Source organism: Rhododendron vialii, chromosome 1a (genome assembly GCF_030253575.1).
Source record: "Rhododendron vialii isolate Sample 1 chromosome 1a, ASM3025357v1".
Taxonomy (NCBI): Eukaryota; Viridiplantae; Streptophyta; class Magnoliopsida; order Ericales; family Ericaceae; genus Rhododendron; species Rhododendron vialii.
The window spans coordinates 13,250,865-13,272,807 of record NC_080557.1 but is presented as its reverse complement, the minus strand read 5'-3'; the positions used below and the strand labels follow the sequence as shown (position 1 = coordinate 13,272,807).

The 21,943-nt window shown below is 38.7% G+C and overlaps 1 protein-coding gene across 2 annotated transcripts; it reads right to left on the bottom strand.

Annotated features, from left to right (window-relative positions):
• Positions 1-4,830: 4,830 nt before the first annotated feature.
• LOC131324962 (phosphatidylserine decarboxylase proenzyme 1, mitochondrial) lies at positions 4,831-17,822 on the bottom strand. Of its 2 annotated transcripts, XM_058357082.1 has the most exons (12): positions 17,529-17,822; positions 17,032-17,120; positions 16,364-16,417; positions 16,145-16,210; positions 13,871-13,931; positions 13,548-13,657; positions 13,190-13,437; positions 8,939-9,045; positions 6,942-7,009; positions 6,179-6,256; positions 5,577-5,699; positions 4,831-5,197 (listed from the first exon to the last, which is right to left on the bottom strand). In XM_058357082.1, exons 1-12 carry the CDS (start codon positions 17,689-17,691, stop codon positions 5,039-5,041), a joined length of 1,326 nt encoding a protein of 441 aa, XP_058213065.1. In that variant the 5' UTR covers positions 17,692-17,822; the 3' UTR covers positions 4,831-5,038. The 2 variants fall into 2 exon arrangements, with proteins under 2 accessions (XP_058213065.1, XP_058213066.1); XM_058357083.1 differs by lacking the exon at positions 6,179-6,256.
• Positions 17,823-21,943: the final 4,121 nt, after the last annotated feature.

Sequence of the window (21,943 nt, the reverse complement as noted above, 5' to 3'; positions counted from 1 at the left end):
TTTTAGATTCCTCTCGTAAGTACGAATCAATAAAAAAATGAAAAACTAATAAATGAAAAAATTTGAATAAGAAAAATATATAATTTGCCTCAATTATTTATCCAAAACACCCCATAAATCATTTATTTTCTACGAAATTTATATAAATTGAACGCTTCAGTACAAATCTATATTTGAATATGCGAGAGCTGTGGGACCATTTTGGGTGACGCTATTTTATCTAAACCGTTCATTCTTTTCGTCTTGTCGAGTTGGTAGTCCACCAAAAAATTCATATTGATTTGTCATCGATAATTACGTTTTCAAAATGCATTTTCCTTGATAAAAAACTTCAAGGTAAAATGATAACCGATCAAATAGTTACCAGTTTCTGATCAACCTGAAAATTATCGTGAACCTGCACTCGACAAAACAAACAAAATAAACAATTTAGATTAAACAGCAGAACTCGGGGTAGGTGCATGCATGCGCGCGCGCACCTGCTCCCTTGAATTTTGTTCTGTTAATACAAATTAACAAATGTCATCACATAAACTAATGGCTAAACTAATCACCAATGATTGATATGGGGATTAAATATATAATATCCATTCTTTTTTAAAAAATGGGATTTGTTTATAGGATGTGGAATAAATAATGTGTACAATATTTTGTAGTGGGACACGCGTAACCAAAAGGAGAGAAGGTAACAAAAGGCTTGTTTGTGTCACGAATAGCTCAGTTACGCTACGGTTTTTATTTTTTAAGTATTTATTTTTCATTTTATGAGATAGGTTATTATCGCACAATACATCATCTTTAATTCGAAATGGCATATGGGCGGGGCAAAACCAAAAGGGTATCAACCACCACACCAAGCACTCGCGCTTCTAGTAAGAATCAAACTCTTACCTTCCATTGAGAGAGGTGAGGAAATGACATTAGACTACAAGTCCATTGGCAAACTATTGGCTGTTTGTCAGATTGTAACGAGTATTGAAGTTTTTAATTGTTGGGAAAAAAACCTATGTTGTCTTTTCTCAATCAATCATTCTATAATTACAAATATTTACCCAAATTCAATTGCATTCAAATTAGGGACCACACACACTACATGGTGACACCTCTAGTGTGTGTGGGCCCCACCAAAAGATTTGAGTGTGCGTGTAAAGTGTGTGTGTAAGTGTTTGTGGTTGCCCAAGGGATAGGTGTTGCTTCTATCACGGTCCTTTTTTTCCTCTTTTTTTTTTTTTTAAATTATGCACCGCACGAAAATTTATTTGTGGTCTTAGAGCACTATTGCGTAGTGCCCCAGCATCCTTATTCACCACCCATTGTTGTGGGGCAGGGCCTAGTACTAAATGTATGAACCCCGCAAAAATATATGGTAAATAAGGATGTTTGAGCACAACGTAACCGTGCATCACTCCCGATCGCACTCCATGGGGTTTCATGGGATATTTCTGCGCATGTATTAAAAAAAATTACATTTGGCGGTAATTAGGAAGAGATTTACGAATACTTCCTCTCGACAGAAATAATGATCTATGTAATTCACAAATTCAAAACATTAGTTTGGACAAATTTTTTAAGATTTTTTTCCTTAATTTGCCAAAAAAATGACTTTGAAGAACTTCTCTACTAACTTTTTCCCATAATGATAATGCCACAACTGTTTTTGTTTATGCCAAAACTCTAATGCATAAAAGCCTTTGTACCTTGCACATGATACAAATATTTTATGCACTACAATTTTGACACAAAGAAAAATAGTTTTGGCATTAACACCACCCCTAGTTTAAGCGAGAAATACTTGGACGGCGTTGCTCTCAATTAGATTCGTTCTCGTCTCCAAAAAGTGTATTGGTGTTCCAGTTGATACAGTTTTCTTGTGTTTAACTTAAAGATAGGATTTTGTGGTTTTTTTTTCCTCGGTGAAAATCGGTATCGTAATAAAAATGCATGAGAGTATATGAAAGCTACCACTCCACTTGCGGACAAAAATCACATAATTCAACGGCCGAAAAATTCCTCGACACAGAGGTACAAGGATTTTCGGGATTGAGGAGATCGGACCCGGGAGAAGCTGAAGCTAATAATCTATTAATAGTAGTAGTAGAGTAGTATTTATTTTTTTATGTTGAAATTTCAGTGAATAATGTGAATTTAGACTTGCACAACCAACTCGTATTATGTGCAAGGTATATTCTGAAAAGAGGATCTTGTTTCTAAGATTCTTGTGCTCTAAAATTGTTTCGTTAACGAAAATTCATTTCCTAATGTATCTGAAACAGTTGATATGAGTGTTATGGCTAAATAATTGAGCTAGAACATTTAATTTTTGCATTTGTTAATTTTTCATCGACTTTGTATGGATTATTGGTTCGTCTTGTCGAGATGAAACTAAAAAGTAAAAAAATTATGATCAAAATATTTAAATTTTTTTGTTAAAGACAAAAGTAATCTAAAACAGACATGCTTTTTGGATTATTATTGTCTTTATTTAAAAAAATTAAGATTGGTTCACAATTTTTTACTTTTTAGATTTAGATTCTTGTCATCAATACGAATCATTCACAAAAAAAATTAATGCAAAACTAATTAAATAAGGAAAAAATATATAATCTGGCTCAGTTATTTAGCCAAAACACCCCATAAATCATTTATTTTTTCTGTGAAATTTCTATAAATTGAACGCTCCCGGAGAAATCTATATTTGGAGCATTGGGACCATTTTGGGTCTCGCTATTTTATCTAAACCATTCATTTTTCGTCTTGTTGAGTTGGTAGTCCACCAAAAAAATTCAGATTCCTCGATAATTATGTTTTCAAAATTTTCTTCAAAAACAAACTGTAAGGTAAAATGGTAATCGATCAAATAGTTAACGAATCCTGATCAATCTGAATATTTTCGTGAACTTGCACTCAACGAGACAAACAAAATAAACGATTTAGATTAAATAACAGAGCTCGGGGTAGGTGCATGCATGCACACACACTGCTCCCCCGAATCTGCACACACAATTTTAATTTTGTTCTCTTAAACTAATGGCTAAACTAAACACCAATTATATGGGGATTAAATATAGGGAGATGATTTTACCACTTCTTTTTTTATAACGTCACTCCTTTTTTTGTTAACACCACAAATACACTTACAGAAAAGTGGTGTTAACAAAAAAGGGAGGGGCAAAATCAACATCCTAAATATACTCCTATAATCCATTCTTTTTAAATAATGGGATTTGTTTATAATATATTCAGGTATCTCGGTGTCCGAGGATGTGGAATAAATAATGTGTGTACAATAATTTGTAGTGCGACACGCGTAACCAAAAGAAGAGGTACAGGGACATGGGTATTGGAGGAGGCACGATCCTCTGTACTGAAAAGCTCTGTGCGACTGTACTGAAGAGTTTTTCGACCGTTGAATTCAAAACATAAGAAAAAAATCACACAGTTTAACGGACAAAAAATACCTCGACACATAAGCACATAACTTTTCGGGACAAAGATTGGACCCCATTTTGGGACAGGTGTTGCTCCTATGATCCTATCGCAGTCCTTCTTTTTTTTTCTGCACCGCATGGAAATTTATTTGGTGGTCTTGGAGCACCGTTGTGTGGCGCTCCAATATACTTACTCGCCAAGCATTGTTGTGAGGCCTAGTACTAAGTGTATAAACCCCACAAAAATATGTGGTGAATAAGGGCGTTGGAGCACAACATAGCCGTGTCCCAAGATCACTCCCAATCGCATTCTTTGGGGTTTCGTGAGATTTTCTGCACATGTATAAAAATAAAAATAAAAAGACATTTGGCGCCAAGTTTTAGGGTGAGGAAGAGATTTACGAATACTTCCTCTCTACAGAAATAATGATCTATGTAATTCTCAAATTCAAAACATTAGTAGTTTGGACAAATTTTATGAATTTTTTTCTTATTTTTGCAAAAAATTGACTTTGAGGAAATTCTTTGTCTTTATTATGTTAATGGCAGAGTCTTTGCTTTCAGAGCTGGGTTTTCGGCTCTCAGATCCGATCTGCTTTGGCGACGGGTCCGTGGGTTCTTTTGCAGCAGCGGTGGTGGCACCTTGCAACTACGACTGCAGTGGGACGAAGGGACGTTGAGCTTCCGTAAGTTACCGATGTGTTTCCTCCATCTTCCTCTAACCACATCCACGAGTGAATCGGTGGTCTCCATCAACGCAATTGTCAATTTTTGCATAATCTTTTTCGTTTTTCTTTATTTTCGGTTCAGATCTATAGATCCTTTGTACTTGTTCTTGATTATGAATACATGTTTCGTTTCCTAAAAAAACAAAGTCTTCATTTTGTTTAATTGAGAAATACTTGGACGGCGTTGCTATTCAATTAGATTCGTTCTCATCTCCAAGAAGTGCACGTCTTGGTGTTCGGTTGATACGGTTTCTTGTGTTTACCTTGAAAAGAGTTTTTTGTGTTTTTTTTTCCCCTCTATGAAAATCAGTATCGTAATAAAATGCATGGGAGTATATGAAACCTACCACTAGACTATCACTCCACTTGCGAACAAATCCACCAGTCCTGCCCATCTCTTTTTCTTTTCCAATCAATTTCACTTTTTTTTTTTTTGCTTGAATGTTAGTACTTTTTGATGTCCTAATTGTTGTGTTTTAACATTGACAAAACAAACAACTAGGTTGAATATTTCTCCCCCGTAACTCAAGATATCCGGGTCAGACTACAAGAGTTGAAAGCACCAAGGAGGTTTTGAATCTGAAAAACGTAGGAGTGAGCAAACTCTGGTAACAAGGCTAAACACCCCTTGGGCACCCCAGCTCCGGTAAAAACCAAAATCCACAACTAAACAATGATTCAAAATCACTCGGCAAAAAAAGCCAAACACCTTTTTTTTCATAATCACCAGCATCCTAAGATTTACAGGCAGACATCATAAATTCAGAACATGAAAGCCAAATTCTGCTCAATGATGCACAAAATGAGTCTTAGATTACTGCAAATAAATTGATCAAATAGCACCCTAAGCATGGCAGACAGCTCACTGGGGCATACCGGTCGCTATGAATCGTTCCACCTTCCTAGCGCTTCCCCAACACGAACTCTGTCTCCTTCTCTAATAGAGAACTTGAATTCTGATGAAACAGACTCGTCACCCGGCAGAGATATGGGAGCTTGGAATACAAGGACAACCGTCGACCCCATGTTGAATGCAGCCACCTGAAAGCATTATGGGGAAAGACTGAAGAAATAAGAGAGCTAGAAACCCAAAATAAATTTTTAAAAAAGGGCCACCCCCGAGGTCTACATGACTAGAAGTACAGAAACTTGCCGTTCAAAAAATGATAGAAGTAAGTACGGAAACTAAATACATGTATGGCAGTTGTACATGAACCAACTCAACCTTTTAGTTTGCTAATACCTGCTAATTTTCTAAAGAGGGAGTGAAATCTGTAGGTGGGGGGAGTAATTTAAATGCATTTGTGAGTTAGGATCAGTCGTGGAGCAAATACTTGATCCAACAAGAAATAATCTATAAATAAGCCAAGGGTCATCAAGCTTCTGAGCTTTTAAGGAAATCAATGTCAGTCATTCTAACCTCATCCCCTTTCTTAAGCATCACACCGGCACGTGCAGGTTCATAAATCCGTTCTTCAGGAGGCTCGGAGTGCAGTAACTTCTTTCTTGGCCGGTTCGTCCCCAGTGCAGGTTCAATGAAAAGCTGTCACGTGAAGTTCAGAGTTCACAAAACGTCTAGTACCATAGAAAGTAAATGACAATCTGAACTATAGAAATTGCAATAACGTGAACTCTAACAGAGTGAGCTGAGGTACAATGCTCTAGGTTATGGAAATTCATACCCTAAATGCTGATTCACCTCAGAAACATGTTATAATAACTCATTGTGGTTTTAAACGATGCCCCTTTACATGTAAATGCAAGAAAGGCCATTACTCATTAGCCAGGGTCACGACCCGTTATAATGCATGAGATTTCATTCTTTTATGTAGTACAGTAGCAGCGGCTTCCAAATCCTGTGTTCTCATGCTTTACAACCCAAGCTTTTACCATTTTACTGAAGGATAACCCCTTTCTCACGTCATCAAAAGAGATGGATGGGGGAACATCATTGAACCTCAACAAAAGACCCCACTAAACGGATGTACATTGCATTAACAAAACGAAAAAGCAGCACTCAACCTCAATTGATCCAATATTTGTAGCGCCTATTGCTGCCATTGCCATATAACCTTCTTCCCATCGGCCTTCAAGTACCACCTGAAGAGACAAAATATGAAATTCTGTGAAACCCTCAATCTCCCATGGGGACAGATAACCATTGCGGGGCCGATTATTGACCCAACATTTTTTTTCACATTGTGTCCTTTTCAATGCAGGCTACTTGTGTCTATGTTGGTTTAGGGGGAGCTTATAAATATTAGACTTGCATTTTGAAAACTACTAACTTCCTGAAGAGGTGGAAAACAAGCTCTTGGTAGACCGGAACGATTGTAATAACCCCTTGGTGGTGCTGGGTCGGGCTATTACCCAAACCTGTCATGAGGAAACACCTGCAGATCCTCCGTGCCCAGTACTCCACGTTCCCGGGCCCGTCTATGCCCTTATTGTCTCCCTAGGGACTAGAGATCCATCGGTCACAGTTGGGTATCACACATTGATCACCCTGTCTTACAACTTTCCCCGATCACCGAAGAAAGCTGGCTAAATTTAAAACCACCACTCTTCCCCCATACCTCTCTTAACTGTAGATATAATGTCAAATTGGTTTATCATCCTCTCTTTTGATGCTATATGAATTCATGACCTCTGAAATTAGGAGCCGCTAGTTTCACCCTAGAATGTGAATGCCCTATGTGCCCACGTTAGACATAGTCGAAAAGAAAGTGGAGACTAAAATAAATGGACAGTCCCCCATTACAATACAAAATGAATATAGACTCACTCTCTCATTCTCGACATAGAGGTTCCTGATTGTTCTTGTAGCTCGTTCATTCAAAGGGAAAAGCCGACCTGCAAAAACAATAAAAGAATGGAAACTTGCTGAGATTAATCAGGTACAGAGAAATTGGAAACGAGTAATTACATTGAGAACGACGGTTTATTTATGGCTATCCAACCAGGACAACAGCGACCCAGTCAGGTGGCTAGGTCAATGGTTCAACATTTCACCATCTGTGTCATTCGATATACAGATTTTTCAAAAGAAAAAACCCTGATGAGAGAGAAACATGCCAAACTACCAATAAACCAGAAAATGTAATGTTAATGACGGAAACAACAACCCAGGAGTCAACAATGGCCCAGTCAGGTGGCCAGGTCAATGGTTCAACAGTTCACCATCTGTCTCATACTCTCATTAGAAAAAACATTCTTCAAAAGAAAAAAGCCTGATGACATAAAAACATGCCAAACTACCAATAACAGGAAAATGCAGCAGCATAGTCCAAAATCAACACGTACGTAGAAATGTTATGACGGAAACATATGAATGAATTATTCTTACTTAGCTAGGGGTTGCTTCTTGGGAGATTTAGCGATAGGTTCACTATAGACATTTCATAAGCCCACAAGTCCACCTCATAGTTTTGTAAAGCCACAAGTTCACACAACCTAAACCCTAGGGTACCCTATGCAAGTGCCTAAAACCCTATGAAAGTGCCTAAACCACTAAAACACTATAATAGGAAAGGAGTACTACTATTTGCACCGACGGTTTCCGTAGGGAAACCGTACCGACGGCCACCGGACGGCCGATCCAAGCCGTCCAAAATTTTTTTTAAAAAAAAACGAGGGGGCCCACGCGGGAATCAACGGCATCCAAGGTGTGTAAGTTGCTTGATCCGAGCACCTTTTTTTCGGGTATATATGTATATTCGAATATACATATATACCCGAAAAAAGGGTGCTCGGATCAAGCACCTTACACACGAATATACATATATACACGAAAAAATGGTGCTCGGATCAAGCACCTTACACACCTCGGATGCCTCCCCTCGTTTTTTTTTAAAAAAATTTTTGGACAGCTCGGATCGGCCGTCCGGTGGCCGTCGGTACGGAAACCGTCGGTGCAAATATCTTTTCCGATAGGAAAGTGCACCCTAAAACCCTATAAAAGTACCTAAACCCTAGGGTACCCTACGCTAGGGTAATCTACCCTACCCTAGGGTACCCTATCCTATAATAAAAAAGTGCACCCTAAAATCTTATGAAAGTGCCTAAACCCTAGGGTACCCTAAAATGGACCTAAGACCTTACAAAATTAATAGGTGGACTTGTGGGCTTATGAAGTTCACATAATGGACCTAAGACTAATTTTCTATTGCTTCTTTCCCAACAAGAATGGGAACAGGTAGAACACGATCTAGCTGAGGCTGCCCGCTACAGTGAATCTTGTAATCCTTTAATAGTCCAGGATCACCACACCATATTCGTTCCTAACCACTCATGTTTAGACACTTGGGATACAAAGGGTCCAAATAAAAGGACTCAACTCGTTGGCAAGAGAAAAGTCTCAGCGCCAAAGGTGCGAGTCCGTGACCTAGGGTGCGGGCTCCTTCCTAGCCTAAGGTGGTCAACCACGGTTCATGAATGGATGGACCAAAACAAAAGTGACCTGGTGATCCAAGCATGGAGCAGTTCTACAGCAACGAAGAAAGGTTTATTCCATCCACTGATATATATTCTGATTGCATGAGCCATCTAAGCAACAATATGATACACTTTCTTCAGTTTAGAGGGTTTTAAGGAATTGATATATAAAGATCCATATGAGTCGCTATAGGACCAAGCGGATAAAAGATGGATCAAACAGCCAATGGTATGCTTCATTTCTTTAATCCATACCAGCACTGAAACATAAGTTATCAGTAAAGAAAAAGCAATGCATTGAGTCCACATATACAGAGTTCTCTCAACAACAATGGCATTTAACAAAACCTGAAAAATGTCGACGAACAAGAACATTCCAATCAACTGGAGAGTGTATTCGGTGATAGTCTCCAGGCTTCAGGTAAAGCACACAATAGAAAAGGCCCTTCATTGGACTGCAAAAGGGTAAACAGTACACAGATTAACTTGCATTCTGAGGGCATCTCTAGTGGGATGCACAAGGGGTGTGTTTGATCAGTGTATAAGTCAGAGAGGTAATACAGTGCAAAAATTCATCTCTAGTGCCAGTGATTGTGTCCTAACTGTCCGTGTCAAAGCAATGTTAGCTAGGGAGCTCCCAACTCTGGGTCTCAGTATCAACGGTCAAGGGGAAGTGGGATAGGAGAGAAAGAGCACTGACATTTAAAAGATGGGAGGAGAGAGAAAGAAAGAAAAGGAGGGGTGAGGCTTACATATATATATATATATATATATATATATATATATGTGTGTGTGTGTGTGTGTGTGTGTATATGTATGTATATATATGTGTATATGTATGTATATGTTTATACATATATACACAAATATATGCAGATACACTTATCTTACACTACCACACATCTTTGCTACGCCATTAAAATACTGATTCACTCTCCTAATATACACTCTTACAAACACAATTGGGTCCCACTACTTACACTTTTTGTCTTATACCACACACTTTACCTAACAATTTTAGCTAATGCACTAGAGATGCTCTGATTCATCTCTAGGAGGAATGACTTAAGCAGAGGAAATTGGCGCTATGCCAGCCACAGTCCTACATGAATTGGACATCAACTCAGGCAACAATGTAGCTGATAAGTGCCGAAATATTGATATTTTGGCCCTCCAAACTACACTTGTTAGCCATTTATATATGTTGCTTGATATTAATCTTGCTTTTATTTCGTTTATAGGTTGATCGAGCTCATTGTCCAAGATTTTGGATAAAAACAAGAGTTTAATGATGTTCGGGGTCAAAGTGCAGAGTTACTCAAAGTCCAATTGCCAATTAATCATTACATAAAGTCCCATGGACCTATTATGTAGTTAATGCTTTCAACCCTACATTAAAGAGTATATATCTCTCTGACTTCGACAGAAAAAAAAAGTTCGGCTGGGAACGGACGACGACATCATAGAAGCATGACTCCGGCTCCCATGGCCGGCTAACTCCATTCCCTAGGGGGAAGATGAAGCACCATGCCAAGTAACTTTGTATATGTATAGGTTTAGGTTTTAATATTCGAATCAATTGTTTACATAGAACTCAGTTTCAGTTTTATGGAATGATTTTAATGCTTTAAATAAGTTCTGTATTTATATTCATGATTTTCAAATATGGAGTTAAACAAAGGTATTCTTTGATTGTGGTTGGAGTTCTGAGATAGATTATGCTCCTAAGAAGGATTGTGCCGTTAGACGGCCAGACCGAGATAGTGAGACGGTCCGTGTTATGGGATAGTCTATACCTTTTAACAACTCAATTATCTTCTTGACGATTATCGGAAGGGATTGCAAGCTCTAACGATAGTTTTTAATGATTCGAATGTTAAACCTAGCCTATGCATATCGTTGTTACGCGGTCGGGGTGGATTCGAAAACCTAGGTCTTTTTTCCATCAGTTTCCAAATCAATTAATTAGTTGCTTTCTTAGTTAATTAGTTTTCTGAAATCAAACAACTCAAATCTTTTTCCTCTGAATTAATCTAGAAATCAATCGAAATTATAATAACTTAGCCATACTGTCCCTGTGGATCGACACTCGGTCTTGACCACTATTCTACGGAGAAGTAGTTAACTCCAAGTTTTTATAAATTTATTTTTGACACGGTACGACAAGGTCAGAAAACAGCACCACCTGGAAATTCAAATTTTCCAACAAAGTGTCCAAGTAAATAAACAAATTACACATACATTGACTGCGCCACCTTTCTTGTGATGCATGTGTCTTAGTGATTTTCGCAACTTTTTGGTGGGATCCTCATGTCCTTAGCCTTATTTGAAATCAGAAACAAAATAGGAATATACTTGCGAATTACTCGTGCCTACGGCACTCCGAACAGGAAACCTTCAAGTATGTTTATGACATTGCTCAACTAAATCAATCTATCAAGAATCAACCATAACTGGAACCTTTTGACCCATGCTTTCACCATTATCTACCTTGGGTGTTTTGGCACTTGGTTAGTCTTTGATAAGATTTTTGTTGTTAGGGGAACCACTGCCTGCAATTTATCAATTGGTAGAGATCCTAACCTCTCTTTCAAGTGTGTAACGCAAAATTCACGTCCAACAAGAAACTAAGATAACAAAATCCAACATAACTACCACTTTAGCAAACTCGCTAATAGTATATAGTTGACTATACCATTTACAGTTGCCCCCGAGGAAAGATACTTATGGAACTTAAAGTTGATTGAAATATTACCTTCTGTCAAATATGTCAAGAGAGGTTGAATGGATTATCTTTTTTGAACGGCAAAAGGTTGAATGGATTATCTTTTTTGAACGGCAAAAGGTTGAATGGATTATCTTTTTTGAACGGCAAAAGGTTGAATGGATTAGCAAGCTATCCATTGAAAAAGATGTTGTGGCTAAACTTGATTATGCATGAGAGCTTAAATTCTACTTATGTAACAAAAAATATGAGAAGAGTGATGTTTAATTGTCCAGCCTTTTGTTATTATGATGTTGAACTTGTACTATTATCTTTGAAGTATATATATTTTTAATACTTGGAAATTTTTTATTGTGAATTATGTATAAAGGCCCCATCTAAAAACATTTGCATCTGCCCCCAAAAAACTCAGGGCTGGCAAGGCTGAAAACGGGAACTCCAGCCTTGCCAGAACTCCCGTCACGACACCCGATGGGTCACTGTAGCACTTGCTGCCCCTCTCTCATGTATATTCAATGACAACTATGCCGTGTCATTCAGTTGTTCGGAAACTGTTTACATGGAAACAAAATGGAACTGAAGCATTCTGGGAAAATGAAAAGAATCTCGGAAAAGGGAAATACTCAGTACCAAACAAATTCAGAAGGTATGAAAAGAAATCTGAAATAAATTAGAAAATAAAATTTCCCCCCAAGAAAAAATGCTCTACATTATGGCACATCAATTTGCTGAAGAAATTGCCAGAAACAGCAAAGGTTCAGAGAAGACGGATCGAAGAAAAAAATCCCTTTATATCAAGCCGTCATCGGTGGTCGTACCAATCACCAAACTCTAGATGTAATATCCAATTTCCGAACTTTTAACGGATGGTGAATGGATTCGGAAAGATGTGAACCATCAACGAATTAACCCATTCCCAATCCGTTCTAGAAATCAGAATATTGTTTTACGAATTTGGCAAAACAAAACTGGCTTTAAAAGGACCAAACTTAGAGGATAAAAAGATATCAACAATGGATCAACTACAGTCAAACCTCAAGTGTGGCCCCGGAGCTACAAATATTCGGCGGAGAAAAAAAATGTTAAAGGTTTGGGATAAGAGAGACTGTCCACTTTTTGGTAGGGAATATGAAAGGATTTTGATCAAATTACACTCTTTCCAAAACTCCTTTGGCCGAGAGGTTCCTTGGTTGATTATGGTTGGATCATTTTTGGGGCTTTAGTTATACTAGCCCTTAATTTGTGAGAAAGAAAAGAGAGGAGAGAGAAGAAAATGGAGTGGGTGGACAATGGCTGTTGGATCAAAGTAATCTCAACCATCCACTAAAAATGCCTTGTGTGGGGTCCACACCGTGGTGTTTTGTATAGTAGATACCCTCAGGACCCAAAGAGATTGAGGTTCAAACAATAGAATCACGTGATTTTATGAATCTATAGCACTAAGGTCATAAAACCATCACATCCATTGATAAAACAATTTCGTACAAGGTCCCTTCACTTATGAAAGGACTCAAAGAGATAGCAGATAGGCAACCTTCTCCCCACTTCTTGTAGAGCAGTTACGTCCCAGGACTCGAAGCTGCTAACCTAACTAAATCAATACTAAGGATATTAATCGTCCCTCATAGAACGTACAACTTTATCCCCCTAACATTTGTCAAGGATTTCTTGGCACTCTTGAGAAGAGAAAAAGCAATACAATCTATATGGTTACATTTGCATGGTTGAGTGTATCATGAAGACAATATCAAATGGATCCCCCTTTGAATCAATGGCAAATTAAAAATGCCATAGATTCAAAGGAAGTAGCAAAAAATAGTTAATGTGGAATAGGGCGGTGAAGATAAATCTGCAAAATAAGTAGGGATAGTCACCTTGCTGGTTCTGGGTCCCTAACTTTTGGAGAAGCCAGCGTAATTCTCCACCATGACTTTTTATCCTCATCTCGTGGAGCCTTTTCTTGTCCCCTACTCTCTCGTTGCACATCCTCCATTGAAGGAAGGAGTGGTCTTGCACCAAGAAGAGAAGACACAGAATACGAAAATCCTTTAACTTGCTCAATCATGGTGCCTGCTTCCTTAAAATCTCCGAATCTTAGAACAGTACCATCCACTGGACTGATCTATAATCATGACAATACAGGGTACAAAATATCAGACAAGTGTCAGAAACAGTTTAGAGTGACATGGAATCTGGACCAATGAGATGCCCAAGAAGCTGGTTACCAGTTACCAGACAACAAGGGTTGGAGTCTATGGGTCTAGAATCTTCTTTCAAGGAGCGAACAAAGAACTCTCTCAAAGATGCATATTCATTCAAAGGCTTAGCGGCTTCTTCCAAATCTGATATTCAAACCACAGGATGGTCGTAAGAATTCTTCTACTATATCTGGTAATCTTATTAGCACACAGTACTACTGATGATAAAAATAAAAGCTTCTCCCTTCACACATATAATGCAAACTGTATACCCATTTAACAACAGTCAATTGCACGCTATACAGTATTTACTATCTAATCATCGCAACCAAAGATAAATGGGGAAAAGAACTATACTGGAATGAAACGCCCGAGCCCAAGCTCTATAGACATGTGGACGGAACCAGATGGGAAGTTCCTGAAAGAAAATTTAAGCAAGCGATAATTAGCTCTAAGATAACCATTTTCAGCAGAAGTCATACATTTTTTTGACATACATAAGAAAACAATTTGATTAAATGGGGAGAAAATAAAAGTTTCTTAAGGAAAAAAGAGCACATAAAGATGAGCTAAAGTTGAACAATGGGTTGACTATATCATGAGTGATAATAGAACATGACTGCAAATTTACATACACTGGTGCAAACCTTTGGCTAGAAGCCTAGAACTCAACCTCAAAAGCCAACTTAAAAGAAAAAGGTGCCCATGAGATAAATGTTCTTATGTACAAGGGCTATTGCAAAGCAAAGAGGGACGATAACTTGTCACCGCGCACCGCATGTCCAATGTACACAGTGGCCAACTGTTATCAACATTGACCCAATGGTAACCCTTACCTACTTGGCATCTTCACTCACCTATCAGTATTCAACACCGATACACTATGCCCGCACGTAGTATAGGGGATTCCACACCAGCCTACCAGGGTCCAAGACCACAAAGTCCTTGCATTGGTTTTGTCACATTCCATCTTTGACATGGCCGGCTCTGTATCAAATGGTACAAACCCTAGATAAAACTCAATCTTGAAAACCAGATTACAGTAAAGGGTTCCAAGAACTTATATATTCATGAGTTAAAGGCTATTCTAAAGCAACATGGGATGTAAAATACGCACATGTAAGTACATATCACTTGTCAAAACAGAGAGAGAGAGAGAGAGAGAGAGAGAGAGGTGTCTGATATTTTACTAATAATCGTTTATGAATTCATCTACTTGTGCAGAGTCCCAAACCAACAACTACTCTCTCTGGGCGGGGCAGCAGTGGGCGTAGGGTGGTGGAAAAGGAGGGAGTTGGCAATTGTCTCTAAAGTAAAATAGCATGTTAAATGAATGATAACATTCTACATTCAAAAGTTTCAATTGCTTTTCAAAAGCATACAACATCAAGTTATCAACCATTAGCCACCAAAAAATGCATGTTTATTGCAAGAAAATCTTTTGATCATACTCTGTACCGGGAAAAGCAAAATAGACCACAAATTTATTTCTTTGTGACTTCAAATTACCATGGTTTAAGAATCCCTAAAAGATAACGTAGCTAAACTAATAGCCTAATTGTGGAAGTGTCGTGATCACAGCCTAAAATGGCTCAACACCACCGGAAGTGGAGGAGAGAGCTAAGGGAAGCCTGAGAGAGAGAGAGAGAGAGAGAGAGAGAGAGAGAGTGAGAGAGAGAGAGAGAGAGAGAGAGAGAGAGAGAGATGACAACAGAGATTGGTAAACCAGAGAGTTAAGAATGCTTTACATAGGTCTTGTGTGTAATCAATGTGTGCTTAATGTTGTGTCAAGTCGTTTTTATGTAGTCTAGGAGCTTTGGAGGGGAGGAAAGCCACTTGCTAAGCTTCCTCCTCGTCGGTGACCATAATGAATGTTGACTAGACTCCTCATTGAAACCTTACAAACAGAGCCTAAGATCTTACTTGGGGATTCAACGAGGTAGTTTAAGTAATATGTGGAGGTATGTAAACAGAGTAAGGTGGTAGTTATAATACAGGCTCCCAAATGTCAAGCAGTGGTCGTGATACCTCTTCAAGGTATCAGATGTTGGCCAACTCCCTCTCTCTTTCTTACCAGCCATGTTGGGGCTCCCCACATTGAAAGTGAGTCTTGACAATCCTTTTGCTCTGGCCTCCAAATCACATGCCTCCTTCGGTCTCGAGCAAGGTACTAAGCCCTGCTCCCGACCTACAGAGTTGTGAAGTCACCATGCTCAATGGAGACTTTTTAGTGTGTATATAGGGGAGGTGCCTTGGGAATCTCATATAGTGTTCGTAGTAGCATAATTGGAGGATCCATCGAGGGGTTCCTTGCATAGATTTGAAATAAGGGACATGGGGTTGGGGGTTTGTGGGTAAATGCCACATGACAAGGTACCAGCACTAATTATGAGACGAAGAATAGAGAAATGTGCTTCCAAATCAGAGGAGAGTTGCTTGAATAGTTTTCATCACATCATAACAGAGAGAATAAGAAACAAAAACAGCCTCTTGTGAGTTGTAATGCGAATGCATCAGGTTGCATGTCATATGGTCTAGTTTCAGATAGCATGAAGCGGTATCAATCAAACAAGAGCCCTCAAATAATTAGAACCTCAGCTATCAATCGTATCTTAAATGACAAAAACTCACCACACTAGTTAAGAAACCCCAAAATCTGGAAATGGAGCGCAAAGGTACCAATCTCAAGAATGTAGCCTGAAGTTGAGAAGATCATATCATTTTTGGTAGTAAGTCAGCAACATGAAGAAAAAACATTATGTATCCATACAGATTATCGCCAGAACAAAGAGAGAAAATAAATAAAAACTCGAAGAGAACAATTCAAAGTTTTTATCATAGAAAAATTACTTTTGTATCGGGTTGAAACTCAAACTCAACTCCTTTCTCCCTTGCTTCTTCAATCTGCCACCCAAAAATCCAAAAACATCAAACAACTAAGCGATCATGAGAAGAATAATAATAACATACCGAACACCTAGGAAGCTAACTTTTTGATGGTTGGAAGTCCCAAATATTGGCTATGTCACCATGAGTAAGGTACTAAGCTGTGTTGGCTAAGCCAAAAGTGTGTCCCTTATACACTTACAAAGCAAAACGAGTTAGCTACCATGATGTTATGTTGCCACGGACCACAACTCTATTGGCAATGAGATTTGAATGACGCGCGCTACTCCAACCAAGTGCCTTGACTACTTTGTAAAGGTTAAATTGAATTGGTGGAATGTCATCAACATAATTTAGATCATCTTCATGGCTCCAACAAACGAGAACGCAGATGTTGTTGGAGTGGCAAAGCAAATGCCCGAATGCCAGCACATCAACTTTTGGGACATTAAACTAGCTTAAGCACGTTATATTTTTAATTTTTTTTTCAACAGCGATTTTTTTTTTATTAATCTTTGAGGATGATTACGCTATATTGCAAACTAGCCAGGTGCTACTCAAATGATGCCATGGATTTAATTCATAGATGTGTGCTAAACAATTGAAGACTTTTCGGAGCGTACTAAACATACCTTCTTGTCATTGTACATACGACGGGCATGAAGAGCACCAAGCATAACTATAGTCGCCATGGTTGCACCAGGTACCAGAAATGAATTACCTGCCCAGACACTGACATTTAGTGCCCATACATTGTCTTTACAATGAACCACGAAAATAAAAATACTCACACACGGAAATCAGACTTATAACTTGTATTTCTAACACACACCCACGGGTTGCCCCAATGGTTCAGGCAGATGTCCATGCTTTGGGAGTACGACTGTTCCTCCATTACAAAAAGGAAAGGAAACAAAAAAAACTTGTATTTCTAACTACTGGGCTTTTCACCTCCAGAATATCATGCAAAACTTTACGTTAGATTTGGACCGCACCAAACTTTCTGTTTCTTTTGCCAACCAATTGATTGTACAAGAAACTTAGGGAACTATGAGAAATTTAGCGACAATTTATCCTGTCTGATTAGCTATGGCAAAAAACCAAGTTACTACGAGTGAATCGGGCTGACCTTGGGAGGTGCTACTTTTGCCGCCATTGAAGGAAGCTCGACCTTGGGCGGTTTGTAACTTCCGAAGAAACGAAGAGAATGAAAGACGTCGCTGATTGAGATGGTTCATGCGCTTGTAGTTGCCAATGAGAGGGAATCTCTGCAAAACCCTAAATCTCATCATTCTTTCTTTCACAGCGTTGAGGCCACAGCTCGTTTGGATGAATGGACTTCAAAGAGAGAAGGAAAGAAAGGGAGGGAATAGGTTTCCTCCCTTGTTTGGAGCTCTGTTTATCAAGTTCCGATTTTACCCCTTCCAAGAGGATATCCAACTTGACCCATTTTAAAAACCAAATTTAAAATTTGGGCAAAACCCACAAAAAAAATCCTCTCCACCAAAACCCTTTCTTATTTTGGGTTTTACCTTTTTTTTTTTCTAAATTTGAGACAACCCTAGTCTTTCTCTATTTTTTTTCCCAATATTCCAATGACTCTTTTCTCTTTTCAACAGCCCCTTTCATGTCATTCTGAGAGCATGATGTGTACGACGTCATGACTTTCTCAAGCTTGGATACTTGTAACTCTCTCTCTCTCTTTCTCTCCCTCTCTCTGAATGCTGAAGACTCAACGATCTCTCTATTCTCTCTAGAAGAATCCTAAAGCTGGTTGCGGAATAAGAACTGTGTCGTTAAAGAGAGATGTGTGCTACCCTTTTGGCAGAAATCGTTGGGGAAAACAAAAATGGAAGGAAATAGTCTTGAAAGCATAAAAAAACAATATACTCCATATTTGGGTAAGGGATCATTTTGCCTTTGGAGTAAGCTTTGACCCAAATTTGGATAGAAATTTGGATGAAGGCTCTAATTGAACAAAAATGCACCATTGTCGGTACAAAATCCAGAGACGTGTATTCCAAACCAACCCTACTATGGAAACAGACCATAGCCACCGACGGGTACGCAAAGCCCATTACGGGCTTCATACCGATGATTCGAGTTGTTCAATAATTTTTAAATAAAAAACCAAGTAGGCTTTGGAAAAATCCACTCAATCCGATTTGTGTATATGTTTGATCCTATTTTTTTATTTTTTTTCACAAAAAATCTGAAATTAGAATGAAAAATGGAAGATTGAATCGAGCAACTACACATATCGAATTGAGCTTACTTTTCATGAGCCCACTCAATTTTTTATTTAAAATTTATTGAACAGCTCAAATTATCCATGCGGGACCTGGAGTGGGCCCCACGTGCCCATTGGTGCCCATGGTCGGTGGCCTTAGAGTTTCCGATTCCGAACCCCAATTTCACCCTTTCACAATGGTGCTATTGACGAGACATTCACCACACATAGATTCTACACGGATTTTAATGTAGGACCTATTAGGGATTTCACATAAATGATTTGAGCCATTTATTAAATTTAAATATGAATGAAAAGTTAAAAGATTTGATCGAGCACTTGCAATTATTGGATTGAGCTAATTCTTCACGGGGGTACTCGGAAAAAATATTCTAAATTTAACGAATGGCTCGAATTATTCGTATGGGACCATAGCAGGCCCTACATTAAAATCTATACAGAATCAAAATCACGGGAGTACTCAAAAAAATATTCTAATTTAATAAACGGCTTGAATTGTTTGTATATGACACAGTGAGCCCAACATTAAAATATGTGCAGAATCTGTGTGGTGAATACATATGTGGACAAACTTACTGTTTCACTTTCTCTCTTCTTTTATTTTCCCTTCCCTTCCCTCCATATTTTTCCTCCACCACGTCCATTTACTCCACCTATTTGTCATTTCCCTTCATTTTCCTCCATCAGTTTTCCCTCCATTGGATAGAGAGCTCTCAGGTAAGTTTATGCAAAATTCTTCTTTGCCATTTTTTAGAACATTTGATAAGAGTACTTCTTACCATATCTAGTACGTGAACTCTATATAGGATAAACGAATATGCAAAAAAAAAAAACATCCAGCGCGTGGGATCAACGGCTACAATTAGCCGCTGTTCAAGCTCTTGGCATTGTGGTATATCGGTATTTGCATCGAAAGTACTGGCAAAAATATTGTCACCGCATCATTTTAGGTATGGACAGAAAAAAAGTTCGAGATGACTTAATGACCCGACTTCAATTTCAATTTAAGAGGTCTCATCGCGATATTATTCGTATGGGGCCGCATTCATTTCGACATTTGTGTGATCTGCTTGAGCGATTTGGTGGGGTGGAACTGACGAAACATGTGACGATTGCGGAACAAGTCGCAAAGGGCCTTAATTTACTTGTTATAACACAGAGCAACAAATAGTGAAATTTCTTTTTTTCTTCTCCTGGCGCTCTGATGAAACAAGAAGTCGTCATTTTCATAAATTCTTAGGGGGAACTTCCTGGCCGGTCCTGTCTGTGTGAAGAATTGCCTATTATGTCATGTCCAAAGAGCCTATAGCTCAGTAAGTCCTTTTCATTATTTTATTAACAAAAATACCCCTCGTAAAAAAAAACGATTGGAGAGAGACGATCCAGCCACCACCACCACGCTGCCACCACCACCGCTCCACCCCACTGCCACCACCACGCCGTCGCCGTCGCCGCCACTATGCCGCCACGCCACTGTGTCGCTACCACCACCACCACCATGTTGCCGCCACTACTACCACCACCACCACCACAATTGACAGTGTTAATTTTTGTCTGAATTAACAGTCGATTCATACAACCTTCTACACCACCACCACCACAACGTCGCCCCTACCACCACCACCACTCCACCATCACCACCACGCCGCTGCCGCCGCCACCACCACCACAATTAACATTGTTAATTTCTATCTAAATTAACGGTGCTAATTTTTATATAAATTTACACCACAATTAACAATGTCAATTAACAGTTGGCCTATATAACCTCCTATACCACCACAACCACCACCATTACCACGCCGCTGCCACCACCTCCACGATCAACAATGTTAAATTCTATCTAAATTTATAATTAATAGTATTAAATTCTGTCCAAATTTACAATTAACAGTGTTAATTACCGCCATGGTTAACAGTGTTAAATTCTGTCCAAATTGTTAATTGTAAGAATGGCGATTGCAGTTCCAGACGGAGGCGGCGGAGGCATCGACGTCCATGGAGGCAACAGGGGTGGAACGACCAGAGGAAGAGTACCTGGCGGTGGAGCTAAGACCAACGGAGGAGTGGCTGAGACTGGTGGAGGAGTAGCCGGTGGTGGCGGGGCTAACTAGAGGAGAGAGAGAGAGAGAGAGAGAGAGAGAGAGAGAGAGAGAGAGAGAGAGAGAGAGAGAGAGAGAGAGAGAGAGAGAGGTGCATTCATTTGAAACCTTAAATGATGGCTGTGTTCATTTGTTGCTATTTAAAGTGGGATAAAGAAGTAAAATCACGTCCACAGGACTGAATGAGCATTGCGCTTTTACCCCATAGGATTTGGTGGGATATGAAATCCAATAATAAGACCGGCCCAGAATTTACTCATTCTTGTAAGCTGTGATATCAATGGCAGAACACTTTCTTAAGCAACCTGATGGTGTTTTTTTTTTTTTGGGTCATAATTTATAGTTACCGGGGGTTAATGAAAAGTTAGTCAATGAGAGAACTCAAAGGCTATTTATAGCTCTGAAACTCCAAACTCCGCCCCTTGTGGGACTCGAACCTTGATCTCCACGGAGGGAGACACGAGGAAACGAACTCACCAAGCATGGTTTCTCACCTGATGGTTCACAAGTTCCATTGGAAACATCAAGTAGTAATTGGTTCTACCCATAATAGCCTTACCAGATACCAGCGATATAAATTACTGCTATATTATGGGTGGACATTTGACCATAATACCCTTACCTGTTGGGCTGAATAAGCCAATTGGCTTATTTTATTATTTTTATTTAATTTTTTTTGTATTTGTTAGTTTTTCGTCAATTTTTTTTGAAAATTATTGCATCGTCATGACGAGAGGAATCTGAAAAGTAAAAAATTACGATCAAAACCTAATTTTTTTGTCTTCGAAACCTAACAAAAAAATTAGGTTTCGATCATAATTTTTTACTTTTTAGATTCCTCTCGTTATGACAATGCAATAATCTCCAAAAAATTGACGAAAAACTAACAAATACTATTTTTTTTCGAATAAAGACAAAAAAAAGCTAATTGGCTTATTTTGCTGAACGGGGAGTATTGTTTGTTAATCGGACATACTACTCAGCCCTTGTTTCTCTTGGCTTTTTGTTTTTTGTTTTGTTTTGGCCTTAATTTAATTTTTTTTTCACATTTAGGCTCTATTTGTTTTTGATATAAAATGTTTTTCAATAAAATATTTTACTCATTTTTCAGTTGTAAAATAGTGTAAAATATCTTCCAAAAGTAAAATGTTTCACAAATTTGGGCATAATTTTGTGGATTATTGATTCGTC